The sequence below is a fragment of the Artibeus jamaicensis genome, unplaced genomic scaffold (genome assembly GCF_021234435.1).
Source record: "Artibeus jamaicensis isolate MK-2021 breed Jamaican fruit bat unplaced genomic scaffold, CSHL_Jam_final contig_718, whole genome shotgun sequence".
Classification (NCBI taxonomy): Eukaryota; Metazoa; Chordata; class Mammalia; order Chiroptera; family Phyllostomidae; genus Artibeus; species Artibeus jamaicensis.
The window spans coordinates 6549767-6574892 of NW_026521936.1; the positions used below are offsets into that span (position 1 = coordinate 6549767).

The window sequence follows — 25126 nt, forward strand, 5'->3', positions numbered from 1 at the left end:
AAAAAAAAAAAAGCAGACTCTGGAGGCCAGAGGCCTGGGACCCAACCTCAGCCCCAGGCTGAGTCTTTCCATTTGGGAAACTGAGATAGAACGCCTCTCCTGTTGAGGTAATTCTGGGGGGTCACATGTAACCAGAAAGCTGCCAGGATTGTGGGGCACAGGAAACCAGGCAGGCTGTCACTACAGAGGGAGGGTGTGGGCAGTGCTGAGTGATGGGACTTCTGTCACCTGTCACCAGAATCCATACATAGATCAGTGCCCCCAAAGAAAAAAAATCATTTCACTGTATGATAATTTGAATTAAATTAGAAAGAAATTTTCTGAATCACAGTTAGTATGACTGGAGGAAACAGACAAAAACAAAATAAGCCAAATACCCTCTAATCCACCTCCATACAAGAGAGTTAACACAGAGTGGCCATTGCAAACCCCTGAATGGCTTCCTTGTCTGTTCACATCACGCACACAGCGGTGTTTGGAAGACAGGTGGGCCATGTGTTTCACACATCAGCACCTCCGTCCAAAGTTCACTTCTGTAGACTAGTGTTGGAGTCCTCCACTTATCCACAGAAGCAGACGAGCAAACAAAGAACTCACTTACTGTGTGAACATACATGTTTCCAGGAGAACCACGCCCCTTCTCATTTCCTGCCCTAGATATTTATTTAAATAGTGGCTGTGGCAGAGCTGTTAGAGATAGCACAAATTAAAAGAAAAAATTTCCTTCTTTCTTCAACAAACTGTTTCCACTCTGTTTCCAGGTAGCAGAAAATTGCATCGATTATTTTGTGCTTCTCTGGTTTTCTGGCTTCCTATCAACCTAGATTTTAAAAAATAAGTCCAGCTGGGTCTACATTTACAAGGGTCAATTTAGACTAATGTGAAAACAGCTGCCAGGTGCTGCTCTGTAGCACAGAGGGTCTCTGCCATGAAGTCAGCTGTCTGCTGTCTGGGGAAATGGAACATCTTGTCAGAAGAGATAAGATAGATTCTCAGTTAGGTGAGCCTCACTGGGCTGGCGACCACCAGGACACATCTAGATGAAAAACCTTTTCTGCCCATTTCTTAAGCTTTTTTTCCACCTTTCCATATTAAACTATCAGTATTTGCACCTGTCTGGGCAAATACCTGCCACCCAAGCCCAGGCCACATTTAGTTACGACCACCTTTTCACAAGAGAGTTTAACCCTCTAAGGTAATGCTCCAAGGGGTCGTGTTAACGGAGACCTTTCTTAATAAGACCATGTGCAGTGACAGCTCAGCTAACACCATCTCTCCCAAAGTGGGTGAGTAACCACATTCACGAATCAGGCAATACTGCATATAAAAAAAATACAATGGAATAAATTCAGAATTCAGAAATTATCACACAAAACAATCAATGGTTGCCAAAGAATTCATCAAATCCCAACCCCGAGGGTGGTGAGCCTTGGGTTGGCATCTCAGCCCAAACTTCAGGTTCACCTGCTGCTCCTGCCCTTTTTCACAGGGACCCAACAGGTCCTCATATTTCACAGTGCACAGGAATTCCTGGAGCATGTGCCAGCACGATGGGGCCCCATGGAGGAAAGTAGAAAGCAGACTTCCAAATTTAGCACACCCCCACACCTGCTCCTGGGCACCACTGAGGGTGATCTTGGTAACCAGGAGTAAAAACAGATGGGCTTTTAAAGCAGAGCTGCAAGATGCTGAGACTCAGCTCAGCTGCGCACAGAGCGGAGGCCATCTGAAAATCTGTTTTATTCCCCACACGTTCCCCCTGAGTCTGACACATTCAGCTGCCATCTCTGGACACAGGAGGCCACAGCAGTCCCACCCGATGCATCTGGTTTTGTGGGTGAGCCCATGTTGGGTGGCTCCCCTTCCTGAAAGCCCAGGGTTTTCCACGAGCTCCAATCCTTCTGCACAGGAACATGAGCACCTGAGGGTAAAGGAGCTGGAGACGCAGGAGGAGACAACGGGCAGAGAAAGGTTCAGGCTTTGGGAAGGAAGCAGGGCGCTCACGTTGGGGGAGGGGCAGGCTGCTCCTTCCTCCCAATCAGTAAGGAACAGCAAGGGCTGAGGACCCCAAGAAGCAAATACGCATTTGTGCTTCTGTGGCAGGAAGGATGCTTTGATTTAAAAATAAACCATCACGCCATCTAGTTCACAAAGGAAGCCGACTGCTGCTCCTCCTCTCTCCTCAGCCCCGTGTGAGCTTGCTGGTGAATGAAAAATATGTGTGGGCAAATCAGGAGGCAAAAAACAAAGGAAGAAAATAAACAGTCATCTTCAAAGACAGGCACATTGGTGAGGTTTGACTTTGGATTCTTCAAGCAAAATATGCACGAAAGGTTGACTACCTAACCTTTGGCAAAGGGAAATTGCATCTCTTTAGCAAAAGGAGGAGGTTCTTATGTGGCTGCCCTTTAAGGCAGGGCTTCCTGAGCAGGCTCACAAATGGGCCTCCCAGTAACTGAAGACAGGCTTAAAGACAAAGGGCCTACACTCACGTCAGATCTGTGGAAAAAGTACTGAGCACTAAACAAAAGAATGTCCTGACATCACGGAGAAAGGCAGAGGGAGGAAGCAAAGGCAAACCCAGGGATTGAAGTAAAGGAGAAGAAAACCGCCCAATGGTTCCAGCTCTGACAGTAGTGTCACAGAGAGTGGTGCACTATGTGCTGTAAGGGAGGCGTTTGCACCAGAAACACACGGGCACATGGGTGGTGCCAGGGCAAGAAGCTAACGTGATTAAAGGGGAAAGTGTGTCCTTGAAGAAAGGGAGAGACAGGGGCATCCCACCGCCTTGGCATCAGCAAGGAGCAAGCACTCGGATCTCTGGGGCACGATGCACTCTGCAGGCCTCAAGCTGGGGCTGAGTGCAAATAGCTAAATGGGTTACAAGTGACATGGCTGGGCCAGGTCCAAGGTGCATCTTTCATATGCATCATGATTTGGAATAACAAAGTGGGTGTGACCGTGATGGAACAAGGTGCAGATGGCAGAGAGACAGCAGCTCATGCCTTTCATGGGTGCCCAGAGACCCCTGCACTTTCTGGAGACTGCGTGTGAATTCTGAGGATCTGGCAGCAGCAGCCTGGGCGAGGGGGCACAGGGGGAGGGGTCTGGAAGGGCGGGATGCAGGGAGCTCACATCAGTGAACGAGGCTTCGCGGGGTTGGGCCCCAGAATGGGAAGACCACACTGGTACCTTGCTGTCTGTATATACTGCTAGGCTTTCCAATCAGACAGGGAATGTAGGAGGTCAGCCTGACCTCCTGGCATCCTGGGGTCAGTTCCAATGCCACCCGGGGCCCCTATGATTGTCCCAGAGGCTGCCTTGGGGCACATAGTGAACAGAGGGAAATGCACCCTTTTCAGTGATATGATTCAGCTTCGCCCCTAGCCCAAATACCATAGCTGCATCCGGGACAGTTCGGGGATTTTCGTCTCTTTGCCCACGTCCATCTTTAGGAGGACCGTTACCTCCCTCAGCCACCTCTCTCGACCCTTCTCTGTGATGTTGCTGGGCAAACGCTGTCAACTGGCGATTGCGGTGGAGAGAGACGGGTCTAGGACCAGCGCCGTTCACCCACAGAAGCCGCCCCCCGGGACACTCGGCCCTGCTTCTCCCTGACCGGCGTGACCTGGCGGGTGGCGGCTGGGCAGCTGAGCAAACAGCTCACAGGAGGTGGCAGGAGGTGACAGGACCCGAAGGAAGCGGGGAGCAAGGCCAGCAGCGCACAGCGGGCTAGGGCGCGTCAGGGGCTGCGGGCGGCCGCAGAGGGAAGACGCCCCGGGCCCCGCAGCGAGGCCCCTGTGGCCACGGGGAGGGGGGCGGGACGCGGCGCGGTGCTGGCCGCCCGACCGGGGCCTCGCTGTTTTCGGCCCCCGCTGCCCGTTTACCTGCGCCCCGCCGGCCGCCAGCCCGGGCGCGAACACGCGAGAGCCGGGCACAGCGGCCGCCGGTCCCCAGGTCCGTCCGGGGCCGGGGCGGGGACGCGCCGCGGAAGACCAGGAGCAGGCGGCGCGCTTGTCCCGCAGCTGCAGCCGCGTCCGCACGGCCGATTCCGTCCAGAGCGCCGGCCCGAAGCCCCGGGGACCGGCCTCGGTGAAGCTCCGAGGGAAGCAGCCCGGAGGCAGGGACGCCGATGTCGGACGCTCGCAGCCTTCGCGCGTCCCCTCCCGCGTCGCCGCCCCCGGCTCGGCCTGGATGCCCCCACCCCCCGCGCACGCGGCACGGACACGCGGGGCGCACCCACGCCCGTCAACAAGGGCAGAGACCCGGCGACCCGGACGGGGACGAGGGCCGCTGCGGGGGAAACTGAGGCGGGGACGACGCGTGGGACCCGCGGCCACCTCACTCACCCGGAGCAGCCTCGAGCCCCTGCTTTCCCTCGGGCGCCCCTCCCCCACCCCATACCCTCAAACACCCCTCCCCCTCACGCACTGGGGCGCCCCCTTCCCCATTCCCCTTCCCTCAGGCGCCCCCTCCCCCACCCCGCCCCCTCAGGCTCCCTCCCCCTCTCGCAAGAGGCGCCCCTTTCCCGACCCCCCACAGAGACCCCTCCCCCAACCGCTCATTCACAAACACGCGTCCCCCGGCGCCCTCTTTCCCACAGACACCCCTCCGCACCCCGTCCCCACTCACCCAGCAGCCCCGGGAGCGGCCGGGCGAGGGACGCGGGCGCGGCAGGCAGGAGCGGCGGCAGCAGAAGCAGCGGCAGAAGCAGCGGCGCGAGCGGTGGCCCCATGACGGCGGCGTTCAGTCCATGGCCGCCTCTCCTCCCCGCGCTCCGCGCCGCCGCGGCTTCAGCACCGGACAGCGCCGCCGGCCCCGCCCAGTCCCCGCCCCCGAAACGCCCCGCCGCCCCAGGACACGCCCCCGCCGCAAGTCCGTCCTCAAGCCCCGCCCAGGCCCGGGCCCCCGCCTGTCCCCGACACGCCCTCCAGCTGCCAGTCCGCCCACAAGCTCCGACCCCCCGCCCTGCGTCCGCCCGCCGGCCCAGCCCCGCCCCGACACCCCCAGCACGGGCCCCTGACTCCCGCCCTCCCCGGTGCCCCAGCCCCGCCCTCGCCCCCTTCCACGGGCGGGCACTCAGCCTCCTCCGCGTACCTCTGTCAGTCCTCGAGCCCTCAAGCCCTCCTTCCACCTCCGTTCGTGCCTCACCTGCGGACGCCACACCCTTCCACGCCCCTCGCAGACCCCCTTTTCACCCACCACACCCCACCCACCACGCCACTCCCCACGCAGAACCCCTCCCCACCCACCACACTCCCTCTGAGGACCTCCCCAGCCCGGATTCCTGTGCCTCCTGCGGAACCCTCCCCAACCACCACCGCCCCTAGGAACCCCCGTGGACCCCCTTCCCGCTGAACCTTTTATTACCCCACACACACCCCTGCAAGCTCCCACCCCCGCGGAACCCAGACCTGCCTTCCCAGGGGGCCGAGGATGGGGGGTTGGGGGGTGTGGCAGTGGCCTCCCTCACAAGCGCCGAAAGGTCCATGGGGAGTCAGCAGCACCCCTGTCCTGGGACAGAGCGGCAGAACCTTCTCTGCTGGGACGCCAGGGCGGTGATCCCAATACCGTCCCACTCAGAGCCCGGGACCACACGGGGCTGGCCAGCACGTCAGTGTGGCTGGAGCCCGCCGTAGACCTGGGTGGGAACATCACCTGAACAGGCAATGTTAGGGCTCCTTGGAGCGCAAGCCGTGCAGGGTCCGAGAATGTGTGCGGCGGCCCCAGTGTGTGTGTGGGGGGGGGTGTCCTCAGCCTGGAAAGGGGCGGGGCTTGTGGGATCTCAACCTGGAGGACCAGCTGGGAATGCGGCTGGAGCGTGGAAGGAAGCCCCTCCTGAGATCTGAGCTCCTGTGTGTGTGTGGGGGGGGTGTTAGGATTCCCTGGTGGGGGAGGGGGGAGGGGAGGGGAGGGGACCTGAGATGGGATCTGCGCGTGGTCCTCCCCTCCTTCCGGTAGCCTGGCCCTGTGTTGGCCACTGTCCCAGGGTCTGGGGAAGGGCTTCCAGGACCTGCGTACTCCCCAGGAGACTACTTCCTCAAGACCTGGGCACAGCTGTGGTGGTGGTGGTGGTGACTGTGGGCATGAATGTGTGTGAGGGTGTGTGTGTGTGGCATGTGCCCTTCACATGTAAAGCTTATGCGGGACAAGCCCAGGGGGAAAATCAGAAGCTGGAGGGCAGGACATACCCTCCCTCCTAGACGAGGTTCTATGTCATCACATAATCTGCCCAAATGACAGTCACTGCAGCTCTCCCAAGGGCTGCAGCCTAACTTCGCCCAGGACAACTCAGAGGCAAAGTCTGGGCACACTCCACCCTCATTTCAGTGAGGGAGGGAGGAGCTTAGGGCCCCTCCTGAGCCTGCATCCTGGAGGCTGTTTGCTTTTCGGGCTGTGGTTCAAAGGGGCCTGGACTGTTTGTTCTTCCATTGTGTGGCTGGCTGCTGCTGGCTGTCTTCCTCAACCTGTCCTGCTTCACCCAAGTGCCTCAACCTCAGGACTCCTGTCACATCAACATTGGGGGGTAAACACCCCAAGAAAGGGAAAGTGGGCAACCAGAGGCAAAGAGGTAATGGTGACAAAGGCACTGGGAAGCAGCTGCAGACCCACAGGATGGCCTTGGAAAGAGGGAGGACAGCTCCGCCATTTTTGTGTTCCAACCAGAGCAGACGCTCCACAAGCCAAGACCTCTGCTCTGCCAAAATGACAAAGGCTGAGGGCAGAGAAGTGGAGTGTGTGGAGGAGGCAGGGAGGGAGCCATTCCTACACCCTGCTGCAGATCATCACCCCACAATGCCGCCCACCTTCCACCTTACTGGTGTCACCAGGAACCAACCACCACTCTGAGGACTCCTTCAGAGTGCCCCGTGACTCCTGTATCCCCTACTGCAGCACCTCCCTGCAACAAGCACCACCCCAGCATGGGGAGATTGAAGCTACACCCCCAGTGCTGTTCCTGGGCCCCAAAGCCCAGAAGGAAAGGACTGGGCTGAGCATGTTGGAGGCTGTGATGCCAGTATCTGTGCAGTGTGGATGGCACAGCCATGCCAGAAAGTCCCAAGGCTGTCTCAGAACTCCAGGACCAGGATGCTCCTGGCATGACCCTTCTCAGGGATGCTGGAGTTGTGTGCAAACAGCACAAGAACCAGGTTGAAGAGGCTCCTCCTGGCTGAAGGCAGAACAGTGTGACTGTTTAAAGAAATGACTGCAAAGGAGTCAAAACCCATCAGGCCCAGATACGTGTTTGTTCACCACGACACCAGGACTGGTGCCCTCAAAGGCTGCAAAGGCACCAGCTCACTTTTCTACAAATTGTGAAAGGATCAGAGCATTTTTCCTGCCTTATTGCAACCATCAACTGTCGATAACTAGAAGTGCAGCAGGATGTCATCCATGTGGCGGACACATTTTCTACCATCTTGGCCCCAAAGCACCAGTTTTGACAACTGACCACAGATTTTGCAGAAAGCCCCGAGTCTAGCAGGGAAGTTCCAGCGTGTTGCTGGAGTAGGAATCCAGGGCTGGCCACACTGGGGAGGGGAGAGGAACAGTTTTGCTTCACCATTGCCTCTCTTCCAGGGCCCAGAGCCCCTCTGTCCCTGATTCCTCCCGCACAGGAATCTGACAGTGTATGAGCACCGGGTCCCAGCTGTGTGGACTCTTCTGTCACCCCATCAAGTGCTGAGGTCCATACACGATCCTAACAACTTTATTTTTTAGACAGATGGGAAGGGAGAAAGAGAAACATCCATGTGTGATTGCCTCTTGAGTGCCCCCTACTGGGGACCTGGCCCACAACCCAGGCCTGTGCCCTGACTGGGAATTGAACTGGCAACCTCTCAGTTCACAGGCTAGTGCTCCAAACACTGAGCCACACCAACCAGGGCTGGATACATTATTTCAAAACCCATCAAACCATTGACTTAAGATCAGTATTTTTTCACTGCATGTATTATTCGGTTTTTAAAATAGTGACAGCAACTTCCCTGGAATTTCAGAGACCAGGCTGGGGTCCCAGTGTTCTGAGGGTCTTGGAGAAAACATGGCAACGATGTCGTGTGCACATGAGACCAGCTTGTACTCAGCAGCCTCACTCACCTGGTGCCTTGGCCAGAGCACATCACACGGCCAACCAAGGCCACCAGCCAGTGAGACCCCACAGTGGCAGGGTCTGTGTGTTGCCTGGTGGGCTATGTGGACATATGGAAGCTGGCCTGGCCTACCTGAGAAGCAATCCCCAGGAACCCTCAGGACTTGGAGGTCTGCCAGTTTTATGAGGCCCCAGATCAAAAGCTCTCCCACCGACAGGACCCAGTGCTTTGCTGTTTGCCTTGAACCAGCACACCCAAGGTCTCTGCACAGACTGGCTGCGGCCTGCTAATGGGGATGGCACGAGAGCAGTCCATTCAACTTCTTGGAGAAACAGAGGCCCTGAAAACTGGGCGCTGCTTTACTCTTTTGCCAGGGAGCTGAAGATAGAATGAGCACGTGACTGAGGAACTCACTTCCCATCTGTCTCTGGGTGGCCTCCTAAGCCCCAGGATGCTGACCAGCATGATACAGGACCTGTGGACAACAGGGTTCAGGGATGAATGGGGAGACTTCCTGGTAACCTGGGCGGGTGCAGTGGGACAGAAGTCTGTGGGCACTGTGACAGCTCTCAGGAAGAAAAGATAACATATCGGTAGTTCAGCCTCAGATTGAAGGGCTCACATTTGTAGCCACGGGGCTTGTCTCAACCTCAGGGAGGCAGCTCCAGGGCCCTGCGTGCAGCCTCCCCTTGCACGGCTGTGACCTCAGCCGCTGCACCTTCTCCTGGTAGGAGACAGTTCCCCAAGAATGCAACCCTTGTTCTGAAAAGGAAGAACTCAGACTAGTATTTTTAAATTATACAGACAGGCACCATCATTGCTTTATTGCCATTTACAAGCAATATTACATATATATAAAAGTCATTTTTAAAACCGCCAGGTTTGCTAGAAAGGTGTCTTTCCTTTACTTTGCACCATGGGTTTCTGGAGTCCTTTACGTTAAATATATTATTTTGCAGGCACTGGGCAAACAATTAAGAAAGTTTGAGCTTCCTACTCATACCTTCCCCAAATAAATCCCACCTTCTCTAATATATGGGGTATTAACATTAAAAACACTAGGAAAATACACATTCATTTTCTGTAAATTCCTTTTCTCTATTTTTACATAATCAAAGATGTTGGCTCTGTTATGAATTCAAAAATGCTCCCAAAGTTCTTGATGATGATTCGTAGAGAAATCTGAAACACAAGAAAAGAAAGAATTGGCTACAGAAATAAGTAACCAAATTATCCAAACACACATTTTCACACATCTAAAAATGATTTGCAACTGAACACACTTAAAAAGGAAGTAGAAGCAACCCATCACCATCTCACGGACTGTCCTCGCACATAAGCAGAGAAGGAAACTGCTGTGTCTGAGTGGATACGTGACTCGTGGACGAGCCGTCAGCAAGGGAGCAGTCACCACCGTCCCCACAACCAGCAGCTCAGGGCCCCCAGAACCCCTCTGCATGAATGAAAGACATGCTCACTGGCCAGGTTCCGACTGCGTGCTTCGCTCTCATCTGTGAGGCTCTGCACCACTACTCAGGGCCACAGCCAATGCGACCACGATGTGTGCAGTTCCCTCTCTGGCACCCACAGCATGAGCTCTTCCCTTCCACACAAGGTCACACTCTTATCTGGACACTTGCCCCCTGGCTCAGTCCCAAGACCTTCAGACACACCTCACTCCCCACTCCCCTGCCTGCCCCACCATGTTTCCTGTTCTGGGACTTTGTCTGAACTCGGCTGCAGGCACCTAGGTCAAGAGCCCTCACTGGGCAGACGCTATTGTGTCTTCCTTCTCAGCGAGACTCACATGCATAGTTACAAGCTCAGTTCCACCCTGCTGCCCTCCTTCTCGTCCCCAGTAACGCCGCGAGGGTGCCCAGCACTCCTCTCAGAGGGTACATGGGCCGGCTAACCTCTCAGTTCCTTCTTAGATATAAGTGCCAATCTCTATGCCAAATGACGTCTCTTCAATCAGCGTCCCAGGGTCCTGTTCCTAAGGGACGCAACCCACCTCATCGCCCAGAACAGCCCTGTCTGGTGTTGATACGAGCACATGCGTACCTGAATTTCCTAGTGGCTACATTAGAAGAGAATGAAAGGACCAGGTGAAATCCATCATCTTAATAATGTATTTCACTTAGGCCACAGGTGGCAAACACAAGGCCCATGGGCCGAATCTGGCCCCCTGCCATGTCTCTACCTGGCAGCAGCGCTGAGCTCTTGCTTAACTATTCAAGAGTAGCCACATTTATACAGTCCTAAGTTACGCTTGGCCCTCTGAATGTGGCCCCCGGCGAAGGTGGGTTTGACACCCCTGACTTAGGCCAATACGCCCAACACACACCACCTGTAGTGACCAATAGACGCACACTGCTGTCACATCCTCAGGTCTCGGCCCCGCCACCCCAGACACTGGGGCGCACGCTGTACTCTGGCCACAGCGCGGCTCAGACTCACTGTCACACGTTCGGTTTCGACATGCGATGAGCAGCCTGCCTGGGGCCGGCACACATCTAGAGATACTTCAACCAATATCTTTAAAATCACACACTTCTTCAGTTCTGGGAAACTTTCTCCTATCGTTTGTTGAATTAGTGCCCATCTCAGGTCTGTTCTCCTGGTCTTTGCCTCCGTGACTCCTCTTCACTGGTGTCTGCTCTGAGATGCTCCTCTGGCACCGTCCCTTAGATCATCTACGATCTGAATCTCAACAGTGGCTTCTCTCCTGTGTGCTGGTGACATTTTCAGTCAAGGGTTTAGTTCTAGATCACGTTTTTGGGGCTACAAGTGATTTCTTCTTGAAAGACTCACTATCAATGGCCTGGCTGGCCCCCATTACTCCTGTATCAGTGGGTGCTCTGACTGTTCCTGTGTACTGGGCCACCCTGTGTGTAGTGGTTCTTATCTGTGCCCTGTGGACACTTGTGGGGAGGAGAGATGGGGAAGCTGCCACCATACCAGCAAGCAGGGCCTCTGCCCCTAAAGAGACCCCATCACTCTCTGGTCCCACGGCCTCAGCAACAGAGAAGACCTCGCCCACTGGGTCAGCTTCTTAGGGCCCAGAGAGACCAGGGCAGTCACGAGGGCGCACCCTCTGCCATACTCAGGAGCAGGACACATGGGAGTCACACACACCCCAGGATCTCACCCCCAAACTTTAAATTTATCTCCAAACCATTATCTCCTTAAGTGAGCCTAAATTTAAAAATACTTAAGAGAAAAACACTAGGTCCCCTTGACAAAAGTGCTGTCAACTATAAAGTAATGAGCTGTCTGAGCTGACCTGAGTCCAGACTGGCATTGAGTCAACCCCCACAGGCCTCCAGTGCCATGGCCCCTGGGCCGCCAAGGCCCGAGGGCCAAATGGCCCAAGACCAAAAGGTGGATTAGGGCAGAGGTGGGTTTAAACCCAGGCTTCTAACTACCCAAAGGGCCGCAGACTAAAAACATCCAGCTATTCTAATACTTATTATGCTCCTATTACCTGCGTTGAATGTAATATGTAGACCAAAGAAATGAGTATTATTAAAGGACAAAGTGAATGAGATGTAAGAGCTGGAACAGGCAAACCTCAGACAAATTCAACCCTGGGCCACCTTCTTCTCGTGTGTGACAAGACCTTTGAACTTGGTGACGTGTTCACCCACTGAGTCTAACTGTCTCTACACAGGCCAGAAGCCGGTTTCCACAAGATGCTCCAGGCCCACAGCAGGCTGCACTCACATGCTGAGAACACCCCACACAGCCACGGCTCCAGGGGGACCCAGGGCGAGCAACGACAAGCGTACTGATGGAGGAGCGCTCTTATTTACATGACGTGCAGGCTTGGTGACAATGGACACGCATACAAATGAGCTGTGAAAAGCAGGCAGCCCCAAACCCATTAAAAAAAAAGACCATTAAAATTACAAACAGCAGAATAACATCATATTGTCCATCCATACTTGACAGCAGAAAGAGCTCGCTTGTTCAGGGAGCACTGCTTGCCTCCAGGTGGAGAGACAGACCAAGGCTGGGGCTGCACACACTCGAGTGACAGTGGCGAACACCCGCAACTTGGGCACGGCTCACGGGCCCCGTGAGAGAAATTCACACGGCGACATGACCCTTAAGAACACTTCTACTTCTACAATCTCTGATCATAACCCTGCTGCCACTCACAAACCACTGAGGAAAACACACACAGACTGACGCCAGCACCTGCACAGCACCCCTGAGAAAACATGTCCAGTTCCTGGGGTGCCGTGCCAGTGAGGCGGTGTGGCAGCGTCTGTACTCGGTACCCTGCAGACCAGCTGACAAAACACTAGCCCTGCTGCAGAGAAGGCAAGTCTGCGCACTAAGGAAGTGCTGGCATCTACTCTGGGGTCTGTAGTACTAATGGACCCAGGGCTCCCTGAGACTTCAAGGTGCTAACCTGCCTTAACATCTTTACTCCAACATTAAGTCAGTATTCCCGAATACAGTCTTAAATCTTAGTGTTCACCTTCCATCAGGTTGCTTTTTGGACACTGTGCTTCTTGCATGTTTAAGAGAGAAGCCAGTGTTTCACAATCCCCACCTATTCATTTTCTTGGATGTTTTCTCTTTAAAGGGAAGAACTCTTTTTCCCACCTGTGCATTAACTTAGCCACACAGTTGTTGAAACAATAGAGCAAAGAACGTTATACAGCCTATACTTAAATTCTGTTAAAATCCTTTTCCTTCCAGAGGAGTGTTTATTGGTGTGAGTTTTGAACTTCTGAGGCCTTTTTCCTCTCCATGTGTCAATAACTAACACACTCATATGATTGCCTCGACACTCTACAAGTGGAAATGGAAGAGAACCCTAGCAAGGAGCAAGGGTCCCTCCTTCCTCGTGTCTTCAGAACAGGACACACCACTCTGCATCCCCAACACTGTCCTTGCAAATGTTATTTCTAGCACAGAAATCTCCTGAAGTGCCTGGACTTGAGACTGACACCCTGTGAAGATAACTTATCATTTCCACAGCTGGCATTTTGATGGCCACAGTTAGTATCCGTGCCTGGTGAAGATATTTACGCTGCCATGTGTTTCCTGAAATATACAAACACTCCTCAGTTATCTCCAAATGAGAAGGCCACTTCCCTCTTCACCACATTGTCTAGAAATAAAACAATTTCATGAAAGCTCCACTCTTTGGGTTTCCCCTTCACATATACAGTTGCAAAATACTTGGTAGTTTTTAGAATAAAGTGTAAAACTGAACGTGTTTCCTTAGCTCACAACCAAGGAGGTCCCAGTGCCCCACTCCAGTGCCCAGCCCAAGGCCTCCTTGAGGCACAGGGCTTAGCCTGGACAGTGGGGTTTTCTCTTCCCGGCCTGATCCCTGCGGAACACATGGGTTCCCAGGGGCCACCGCCCCCACGAGACCTCAGGGGGTGCTGTCCAGCTGGCAACTCTCTGACCCAAGCAGGATGTGGAAGAGGACTCCAGTGCTGGCTCCCAGGGACAGGATGCCCAGTGAGTCCTCCCAGGGCCTCAGGGCTTGTCCATCCAGGGAGTGGGCCTCAGGCCTGGTGTGCATCAGACCTACTGGTGGGGATGCTCCTCACTGCTCTTTGCTGGAGAGTCGGCCTTAACCCTACTAGTCAATAATCTGTGACACCAATGCCCCAGTAAGGATTCCTGACGCTGGGCCTGCCTGTCCAGTCACTGTGTGGTTTCTGCCTCCTGAGCAGAATGCCACAAGCTCTCAAGTCAAATGCTCACCAGGAGGCTGGTGCACTTGACTTAGTATCTGACAAATGGACTTTACAGGGAAGCACTAACAGAATAAAAAAGAGATGCTGCATAAAAACAAAAGGGTCAATTCATCAAGGACACATAGCAGTTCTAAATTCATACGCAATATGCCCAATATCATGACCACAAAATTGACAAACCCGCCTATCAGAGATGGACAGGTCCAGCAGGCAGAGCACCAGTAAGGACAGGTGTGGACTCAATAGCACCATCGCTGCGACAATGTCTGCTGACCAGAAATCAGTGCTGGAAAATCCTACCACATGTGGAGATTAAATACACTTCTAAAGTAACACATGGGTCAAAGAAACAATCTCAAGAGAAATTAAAAAATACTTCAAACTAAATGACAATGAAAACACAACTTATTGGAGTTCGTGGGACACAGTGAAAGTCGTGTGTGGAGGGAAATCTCTGGTACTGCATGCAGATTAGAAAAGAAGAAAATCGAAACCCAATCCTCTAGGTCTTCTGTCTTAGGAAATTAGAGAAAGAGCAAAACGAATCCAAAGCAGGCAAAAGAAAAGAATAAAAATTACATCAGAAATCAAAAAGATTAAAAATAGGAAATCAATGAAACTAAAAGCTAGTTCTTTGACAAGGTCAATGAGACTGATAAGCTGCTAGACAGGGTAACTAAGAAAATAAAAGAGGGCTCAAATCACCAACATCGGAACCAAAAGCAGGGCATCTCCAAGACCCCACGGACAGTCAAGGGGTAATGAGGACGAACTGAGAACTCTGCCCCCAAGTCTGAGAGCCCAGATGGGAGGGACTGCACCCCTGGAAGACACAGCTCACATGAGAGGACAGACAATCTGAATAGGCCTATTACCTATTTAAACATTGAAAAATGAATGACTTTCCAAAGCAGGAAGCACTAGGCCCACATGGGTTCCAGTGAATTCTATTAAGTATTTAAGGAAGGAGCTACAGCAATTCTCCACTATCTCAGAGAACCCTTTCTAAATGGTTGGCCAGCACCGCCCCCCCACCCCGACACCAAATACATCACAAGAAAACTATAGACCAACCTCTCTCATGAACACAGATGCAAAACACTCAACAAAATATTACCAAATTGAATCCAACAATGCATAAAAAATTACACACCACGACCAAGTGGGATTTATCTGAAGTATATAAGGCTGGTTTGACATCTGATACCCAATTAATGTAACCCATTACATCCACAGGCTAAAGAAAAATTCTATAAGCATATGACTAGATGCAAAAACAGCTATTTGATAAAATCCAGTACCCATTCATAACAAAAACCCATGAACTTGGAAAGGAGTAGGGCTTTTCAGCTGGACACAGAATGTGAACAAAACCCTACAGCTGATCTCGTCCTCAGTGGTGAGAAAGGGAAAGCTTTCTCACTGAGATCAGGAACCTGGGAAGCATCCCCTCTCGCCATCCTTCTCAGCATCATGCACAAAGCCCCAGCTAATGGGATAAGGCAAGAAAAGGGGAAGAAAGAAACCAAACTGTTTTCATTCATTAGTTAGCAATTTGGGATTTTGAAAGCCTTTCTCCAAAGGAGAAAGTGGCTAGTCTCCCGGGCATATATAAAACTGATCACCTAGTTCAGAGCTCTGTGATACATCAGTTCGCAAAACAGCAGGAAAAAACACTATTTCTGCAGCTGGTCTGAGAGTCAGACATAGCGCCTAACAAACCAGGCACAGTAGCAAGAATGCACAGCCAGAGAAGGAGCCCAGCGACCACATCCCCAGCCCCCACCAAGGAGCGAGCACACGTATTTCTGCAGTCTCTGGAGAGACCTTCTCATCCCCCATGTGCACACTCATGGGAGGGTAACTACCTCAAGAATGTCCATGGTTTCAAAAACACAGCAAACCATCAAAAATAATCTGTCTAGTTTAAAACCATCTAAAGTAAGTTTGCATGCCCTTACTTTTCTAGAGTAATAGTGTGCAAATGAAATTCTGTTTGTCTTTGAAGACAGACGTAGAGCTAAATTAGATGTATGTTGCAGGGTTTTGCTCACAAGATGCCTCTGCTCTTGCAACCCCGTTTTCTGACTCTCTGGCTGGAAGCAGCAGAAGTGGGCACGTGTGGTAAACCGCACCCACAGAACAACGAGCTCTTGTAGGATCGTCACCCTGCGGCAGAGCCGGTGCTTTACCTTTCCATGCTGTCCTCCTCCAAAGTTATCTCCATGAACTTCTTTAGTTTTCTGTGAACAGTGGCTGCAACCTCCCTCACTTTTGGACTTTTATGTTTACCTGTATTAAAGGCAGAAAAATGGTTTTAGTGTGACCACACAAGACACACCACCCTGCCACCGATGCAGGCACAGCCCAGTCTGACGAAGCCTCCCCACTGTGCCTCAGTGCTGACCCCTCACTGAGCACGGACAGCAATGGTCCCCTCCCAGGGAAGCAAGGGCCGAGTGCTGATGAAGCCCCTCACGGCTCTGGGGCAGAGCTCCGATGCATGCACCCTGCATCTGTCCATCAGCAAGTGCACGCTCACCTGTGCCTCCATTGAAATGACAGGCACCACAGTGCCATTACCACCTGGCAGGCAAACACTGGGCTGGCTACGAAGTTTGTTTGGTATTTTCCATAGGATGGCTTTAGTAGCACTTAGTTGTCTTTAACTTCATCCGAAACACTTTTGTTTCAGCGTGTGTTACAAAAAGAACTTATCAAAATTGGCAAGTTTTTGTGCAGCCATTTTAATATTGAAGATGGAATAAATATGCAACATTTTTGGCATATCATGCTTTATTATTTCAAGAAAGGTAAAAATGCAACTAAAACGCAAAAAACAATTTGTGTAGTAGCACATGAAGGTGCTGTGACTGATTGAACAAGTCAAAAGCAGTTTTGTGAGGTTTTGTGCAGATTTCTCACTGGATGATGCTCCACAAGTCAGACAGACCATTTGAAGCTGATAGTGATCAAATTGGGAGAGTAACTGAGAACAATCAATGTTCTACCACACGGGAGACAGCCAACACACTCAAAATATTCAAACCAATAAAGTTATTGGTGAACATATAGTATGTGCTGTATATTCTATGTAAAAAAACATATTTTTGGCCAACCCAATATTTAAATACCTATTAAATACCAGGTGCTCGCCAGCAACCCACTCTCCATCCACACCCCCACTCGAGTGCTGCCGACCCCCAGATCTCCCCAGATCCCCACTGGGGCGTTCGCTGTGGGGCGGCTTCCTGAGGCCTGCCCCAGGCAAACTGATTACAAAGCACTGTTATGAGACTGCAGACGTAGATGCTTTAGGCTTGTGGGGAGAGCTTGTTTCTACATATATAATAACAGCACTCTATGTACGACACATTAGCTTAGAAAATGATTTCAACATTATTAAAACTGAACAAAAACACAGGTCCAGTAGTCTGTCTGTAGGACATCACTGTACTGTCCACTGCGGAAAGTGTTGGAAGGCATCTCCAGGCACTTTCCCAGCATCATTTCAACTGGCCAGGATATTCACAACAGGCAAGGGTAAGGCTTGAGCAAATCAGCAGATAGATTAAATATCAACACCAAAACATGCCGTCAATAGCAAAAATACATTCAGATTTTTAAACATGGGTAATAAATGACCAATGCACAGAAAAATTCAATTCTGAGGCACAGGGGGGACACGTAGTGGGTCCAGTGTGGAAAGGTGACAAAGGAGCGTTAAGAAGCTCAGGCCAGGGGGTTACTGGCTAGTGAAGCTCATCAAGCAGAGGGAGCCATACAGACCAGTGACAGAGCAGGGGCCCGTGCAACACGGATGAGCTGAGGTTCCAGCTGTTCCTAACAGTTCTGACTGGGGAGACCCAGCCACAGCCCAGACAACATAAGAGAAATTTAACCAACCTTTATTAATAACCAAAATAATATGCATGACAGCCGTGAGACACACAATTCCTTCAATATCGTCAGTAGTAACACATGCCTTTAACTCATCTAAAAATGACCTGCAAAAAATAAACATCTGAAATTACTCAGGAGTATACATTCAAACTCTTTACTGAAAGACAAATGCAGGTCAGATTCATCAACCACGCGAAGTCCAGTGCCCGTGTTTTCCACGTGAGTGCTGTCAAACCACACAGGTGAGACACTCGAATCGGAACGGGGCTTCTGGTCAAGTGAAGGAGGCTACTCACGACACACACAACAAAAACTTAATGTGTTACTGAAAGATAATTCACAGCTGCTAAAATGATACTATTTAAACTTTCCATTGAACTTATCTGCCATTAAAGTCTCACAGGTACCAGGTACCTGCAAGACTATTCTTTCTTTAAATAATCAGTCCTGTATAATAAATACGTCACACACCTAGGACTTCAGGCCAGTGACCTATGGGCTGCAAAGATGCATGCAAGCTGTGTGTCCAACGAAAGCCAGATTGGTGTCTCACCCAGTCAAGTTCTGGGAGCTTACACAGTAGGAAGTGTTTTACTACGTGAACACTTTAAATGTTTCCCTCTCACTGAATTTTAGTTATGAGAAGCGTAACCAGAGATTTGGGTGAATATATTTTACAGAAAATTAGAAAAGTCCTACTTTATCTATACTTATACAGTCCCAGGAAGGCTCTATAAGTATAATGTAAATATTTTTAATCACTGATAAAAGGAGAGATTATTCTGTGGAATATTTTGTCATAGAAAAAACCCACCGCTCTGAGAAATTCTGTGAGTAAAAGGAATGGAGAAAAATCTGAGTGTTTACAGCCACAACAAGAGAATCAGGGTAGTAAAAAGTTATTACCTGACCACACTTGGAGATTTCATGATTATTCCTATCAAACACCTTGAAAACGGGGGCAGATCTGAAAGACACTCGGGGGGGGTGAGCTCTTCTACATCAGAAACCTAGAACGAAGTAATTTCAAATCAGTAATTTATCAACAGAGACTGAGACTTATAAACTTATTTTACATAGCTTTGGATTTTCTTCAACACTTGAGAAAAGCTTTTCAGAAACTCGAAAGAATGACTTCACTAACCATTGAAATTTCTACAAAAACTTTAATTAATCTATTACCATATACAGGATGTCTTATTTAGTTAAAGCAAATAAAAAAGATAATGTCACTCAACAAGCCTTCTGTCAGATACACTTTATTTTTTTTAAGGAATAATTTTTAAAATATATTTTATTGATTATGCCATTACAGTTGTTCTATTTCCCTTCTTTCCCCTCTACCCTGCATACCCATTCCCCCACCATTCCTCCCTTTTAGTTTATGACCACGTGTCTCAAGTTCTTTAGATTCCCTACTATTCTGGCCCTCCCCCCCAGTCTATTTTCTACCTACTGTCTATGCTGCTTCTTTTCTTTTCTTTTTTTTAAATTTTGGTTATTTTTTTTAAAATTTTATTTATCTTTAGAGGGGAAGGGAAGGAGAGAGGGAGAGAAACATCAATGTATGGTTGCCTTTTGTGCATCCCCTGCTGGGAACTGGCCTGCAGGGAACCGGCCTGCAACCCCTGTCTGTGCCCTGACTGGGATTCGAACCGCGATTGTCTGGCTCGCAGGCCCGCGCTCAATCCACTGAGCTACACCAGCCAGGGCTTATGCTGCTTATTTTCTATACCTTCTCCCCTCTTCTCCTTCTCCCAGTCCCCTGTTGTTAACCCTCCATGTGATCTTCATTTGTGTGGTTCACTCCTGATCTAGCTGTCCTCTTAGTTTGCTTTTGTTTTAGGTATGGTTCTTAATAACTGTGAGTTTGCTGTCCTTTCACTGTTCATGTTTTTTATCTTCTTTTGTTTTTAGATAAGTCTCTTTAACATTTCATATAATAAGGGCTTGGTGATGATGAACTCCTTGAATTTAATCTTATCTGAGAAGCACTTTATCTGCCCTTCCATTCTAAAGGAAAGCTTTGCTGGATAGAGCAATCTTGGTTGTAGGTCTTTGGATTTCATGACTTGGAATACTTCTTTCCAGCCCCTTCTTGCCTGTAAGGTCTCTTTTGAGAAATCAGCTGACAGTCTGATGGGAACTCCTTTGTAGGTGACTTCATATGTCCCCTTATCTCTTGCTGCTTCTAGGATTCTCTCCTTCATTTTAATCTTGGCTGATGTAATTATGATGTGCCTTGGTGTGTTCTTTCTTGGGTCCAACTTCTTTGGTACTCGCTGAGCTTCCTGGATTTCCTGGAAATCTATTTCCTTTGCCAGATTGGGGAAGTTCTCCTTTATTATTTGTTCAAATGAGTTTTCCACTCGTGGCTGTTCCTCTTCCCCTTCTGGTACCCCTATAATTCGGATGTTGGAATGTTTAAAGATGTCCTGAAGGTTCCCAAGCCTCTCCTCATTTTTTTGAATTCTTGTTTCTTCATCCTTTTCTATTTGGTCATTTTTTTCTTCCTTCTGGTCCACTCCTTTGATTTGAGTTCCAGTTTCCTTTCCATTACTATTGGTTTCCTGTGCAATTCCATTCATTTCAATTAGTTTAGCCTTCATATGTTCCTCTAATTTGTGACTAAAATCAACCAGTTCTATGAGCATCCTGATCACCAGTGTTTTGAACTGGAAAGTTTGGCTATTTCTTAGTTGCTTAGATTTATCGGCTCTGGGGCTCTGAGTTGTTCTTGAGCCATGTATTGATCTGTTCGTGCCTTGTTACGTATGAGGAGAGGAGCCTTAAGTGTTCACCAGTGCGGGGCCACACAGGTCACTGGTTTGTGACGCTGTATGTGGGGGCGGGGTCAGAGAGGGACAATAGTGGTTCTCTCTGCCACTTCCCACCGCTGGGGCCTGCGTAGTCCGTCTCACTGCTTACTCCTTCACCGGTTTATCTGTGAGCGAATGTGTGACCAGTGGGTCCACCACCTTGTGCCCTCAGTAGGTCCGCCTGCTACTCCATACCTGGGAGCCGCCCACGGCTGCCAGTGCGCCTGGGTCACACGCCCGGGTCGGTCCGGTGGATCTTCCCTGCCCGACCCCACTCTGCTGCTGGCTCTGCCCCTCTTACTGGTTTGGCTGAAGGGTTCCTTGTTGTCAGACTTCCATATAGTTCAATTTTCTGTGGTTTAGCTGCATTTTTGTTGCTAAAACTTTTTTGTTTTTAAACTTGGTTGTGCGAGAAGGCACAATGTTCCCACCTATGCCTCCATCTTGGCGGAAGTCTCCAGATACACTTTAATTTGATGTCATCTTCTGTAGACAATGTCTTATATGTTAAACAAATTCAATTCGTCCTGTTAGCCCCAATCTGGTTTTCCCTATTTTGAACTTACTGACATTTTGAACAGGAGAACCCCTGGCTATGCAGGTGCCCTGCAACCCACAGGGTCCTGGGTGACAGCTCCCTCCCTGGCTATGCAAATGAGAACACGGCAGACCCAGCCAGTGTCCCCTGGAGGGGCAGTGAGAACCACTGGTCTGCACCCTGAGGGGTCCCTGCCAGGCCTCTGTCCTCTGCCAGCACCTTGTGAGTTCAAGGCTGCCTGCTATCGGTGATGAACCCCATGTGAAGTGTGGCCCACCACTGCCTCTGCCTGCCTCGGGGAACCCCTCTCATGCGCTGACCAGTCAGCACTCCCGACCAGCCCCCCCGTGTCTGCTCTGCGGGGCCCTCCCCATGCTGTAGCACCACTTCCTGTTCCAGTGCACCGCACAGACAGAGATCCACCCTTGGGAAGACTCGAGCCTTGGGGTGGCTGTGCCTCACAGGAGAGATGCCAGACACACAGACAGAAAAGCCACAGTGCTGCCCTGCACCAAGCACAGCCAGACAGACACCATTAGTAAGTTCACGCGACAGGAGTCCAGCAAACTTCTCTCAAGTGGTCGGTAAACGGTGCACCTTCAGCTCTGCGGCCACATGATCCTCATACCTATTCACCTCTGCCCTCGCAGCACAGAGCTGCTACTGACAAGATGTCCAGAATGGGGTGGGTGTTCTCCAAAATAACTACTTATAAAAGCAGAGGGCAGGTGAGGTTCCGCCCACAGGCCATCATTGATTTATTTACCATGGTGACTATTTAGCACTGGAGGAAGTAAGTTCCAGTCCTTATTCTATGTATAATCTAGCAATTACTTTCTTAAACCAAATGACCTCCCTTCAAGTTTTTTTAAAAATTTTATTTATTTATCTTTAGAAGGGAAGGGAAGGAGAGAAAGAGAAAAATATCAATGTATGGTTGCTTCTGGTGCATCCCCTGCTGGGAACTGGCCTGCAACGCAGGCATGTGCCCTGATGGGGAATCGAACCGCGCTCTTTTGGTTCGCAGGCCTGTGCTCAATCCACTGAGCTATACCAGCCAGGGCCTCCCTTCAAGTTTTAAGGAGGGCCTTAAATTCTATTAATGATTTAAATTCAGTTAACTTTTTTAATCCAGGACTTAAAATAAAATCTACATAACATACATCTACGTTTTTATCTGTCAGTGGCAGTCCCTGTCAGATCGCATCTCCTGTTGCCGAGGAAATCTACCTCCTCAGTCCCCGTTTTGTGCCTCCCTTGACACCCCACGGACCCCACATGGAAAAACAGCACTTCTCATTCCCAGTTCAGGTGTCAGCCTGATCATGACGATTTTGCAGCACCTGGTGGGCTAATCAATAAAACAGGCTATTGAGAGGAAACGACATGTTACGTGTCCAGCTGCTTTCAGAGCTTGGGTTTCCTGTGCTCACACTCCTGCCACCTCAGGGCAGGTGCACACGTGCGTGACCCCAACCACGTGTCAGAAGCCCTGCACCTGCCCACCACACTCCATGACAGTCACCTCATCAGCAGAGAGGAATCTTAAGAAATGTTATCAGCTCACTTAAATCTCTAACACATAGCAAAAAGAAATGTTCACAAAGGAAGGACTTGTTTGCTTTTAATCAAGAATGACAACATCCTTCACTTATATTCCTAGTCACACGACTCTAAAATAAAATACAGACCACCAGTGGGGTCCAGCAGCTGGAGAAGCAGAGCCCCCACCAAACTGAGTTCTTCAAATACTTGTTGAAACACAAAAAGCATTACTGGCAGAAAGAGCACCTGGTGCAGTCAACAAGACACACAGAAATGCAGGACCACGAACTTTACCTTTCGCAGCCGGTGACTTATCTCGACGACAGAGGCGGCCATCAGAGTGGAGAGCACGCCGTGGTGAACAGGCGTGTGCGTGTGCCACGACTGCACCGCTGTTATGAACTCGAGCAGAGGGGTCTGGACGGAGTACAGGAGCTATGAGAGAGATACCGGCAGTGGGTGGTGGGCAGCAGGCCCTGGAGCAGGGACGTGCCAGCCGCCCTTCCCCAGGGCAGTGGTCGCTCATTCTCCTGCCCTTTCCAGCTGCCCCTTCCTGCTGCTGACTCACACCGCTAAGCACCATGGCAGGGAGATGGCAGACGGGCTGGACGCCCACTCACAATCGCCTGCCCACCATTGTTGGCCCCAGTGTGGAGACAAAATCTCTAAGAACACAAGTTGTTAATCAGGACAGAAAGAACAGGTGAAGAAGCATCACTGACACCAAGGGGATGTCGCCCTCGTGCTCTGATGCCGCTGCTCAGCCAGTGAGGACAGACCTGGGGAGAACGTGCAGGGCTGGGCCCCACTGAGCTGTGCAGACAGACCAGACACACGAACTGCTCGTCAAAAACAGATGTTTCAAGCAACTCACAGGGACTAGGCTAGGAAAACTACACCCACTAACCTTCAATTACCTCTGTCGGCTAAGAACAAAAAAAGGGGAAATTTCAACATTTCATAAACCTCCTCCCATGTAGGAATTTTTAAAATCCTTCATTAAAGACAAAATAGCTCATTGCTGTTTTTAACCACTACTTGAAAGCAATGGCCTCTCCAATGACAAGATGGTCCAAGGAGCCAAGCAAACCTGGCACCTGGGTCACTCGACCCCCAGTCAGCAAAGGGAGCTGGGGGCCCATCTGCTCTGTGCCTCATGTTCAACCAGAGGAGCTTGGCATTCGTGGGGAGGGTGAGCTAGGCAAAAATTAGCATTTCATCAGGGAAGTCTTGTCATTACAGTAATCAAAATTAGCGTTCTCAAAAATGTGTTACATTTGGAAAACTTTGTGTCATAACTGAGTACTGAGGAGCCTTCTGCAACTCACTGCCACCTGCCCTGCTGGATGGGGTGCTCCCCCTGCTGGCCTGTGACCTCCATGCAGGAATGCCTGGCCCAAAGCCGACACTCAACCTGGGCTCCTGGCCCACCCCTACCTGCCACCCAGGTGCAATATTAGCGTGTCGCAGGCCAGTGTGCCATGCTGTGTGGGTTGGCAAGCACACCTGCAGGCTGGCACCTGGTGGTCACCCCTATACTGTGCCACTCCACCCCCGACAGCCTGCACGTGAGCAGGCCCACTCCAGGTTCCCTGCCCGTCAGCTGAGCATGTCCCCTGACATCTAACGACCGCCCTGTGAGGAAGTGAGTACCCGCAGGCCTTCTTCTGGCTGCTTCCTAAAGCTCCAAGCCATACACTCCAACATTTTCTGAAAGACCTTCTGGACCATATCAAACAGCGTTCCCACATCGTCTGAATCTGTTTTCTGCTTCAAGGAACTTCCAGTTATCTCTTTCAGAATGCCAAGGAGTAATGACACATAAAAGAATCCTTTCACTAGAAAGAAAATTGGAAAAATCAGCTCTCTCATCAAATAACTTGGTTGACATCATTATACATTTTCACTTAACATATGTGTTTAAGCTAACTTTAAAGAGGTAGTTACTGGACGCCAATACCAGGTTGAACAGATTAATGTAAACTTTAACATAAATAAAACCTGTCCCTTTTGATATAAAACCAATAGCTTCGATCGCAGTGCCTCTGACTCACGCACTGAGAACCGGGCTCACGGCACACATGGATATGCGGTGCCTCTGATTCCGGACTGGAGAGGCTCAGAGACACCGAATCGGTGCAGCTCGTCAGCGCTGGCTCATCAGCACCAGCCCAGGACGACAGCCCGGGAGCTCTGCAAACACGCTCTAACAGACACACAGGCCGACTCCGCTCCATTTCTAATGTTGCTCCGCAGTGTGCGGGTTAACTTCCTCTTCCGAAGCCCGCCCCACACGGTGCTATGCTGATGTGGGACGATGTTGTCCATGTGTGAGTCTAACCCTGCAACTCCCTAGAGATCGTCCGTTCACCCCCGTTTTAAATATTGCAAGCTCTCTCAAGACAGATGAGAAGCTAAGCCCAAACCCAAGTTTATGTGCTAAAGTAAATAAAATAAAGAGCTGTGTTCCAGTGGTGTTTACTCTTCAAGAACTCTCTGGCA

The 25126-nt window shown here is 50.6% G+C and overlaps 2 protein-coding genes across 5 annotated transcripts in view; both read right to left on the bottom strand.

Annotated features, from left to right (window-relative positions):
- PTPRN2 (protein tyrosine phosphatase receptor type N2) overlaps window positions 1-4784 on the bottom strand; it is a 383390-nt gene extending 378606 nt beyond the window's left edge. The window contains exon 1 of the mRNA XM_037131929.2: window positions 4633-4784. Within this exon, the coding sequence (XP_036987824.2) occupies window positions 4633-4735 (103 nt within the window). The 5' untranslated portion in view covers window positions 4736-4784. The remainder of the gene's footprint in view (window positions 1-4632) is intronic.
- A 4105-nt stretch (window positions 4785-8889) lies between these two features.
- The window catches only part of NCAPG2 (non-SMC condensin II complex subunit G2), a 56798-nt gene continuing 40561 nt past the window's right edge, over window positions 8890-25126 (bottom strand). For all 4 annotated transcript variants that reach the window (XM_037131964.2, XM_053671871.1, XM_037131962.2 and 1 more), the window contains exons 23-28: window positions 24278-24462; window positions 22919-23059; window positions 18629-18732; window positions 17726-17826; window positions 16012-16111; window positions 8890-9275 (exon numbers count right to left, since the gene is read on the bottom strand). In XM_037131964.2, the coding sequence (XP_036987859.1) occupies window positions 9224-9275; window positions 16012-16111; window positions 17726-17826; window positions 18629-18732; window positions 22919-23059; window positions 24278-24462 (683 nt within the window). In that variant the 3' untranslated portion in view covers window positions 8890-9223. The remainder of the gene's footprint in view (window positions 9276-16011; window positions 16112-17725; window positions 17827-18628; window positions 18733-22918; window positions 23060-24277; window positions 24463-25126) is intronic.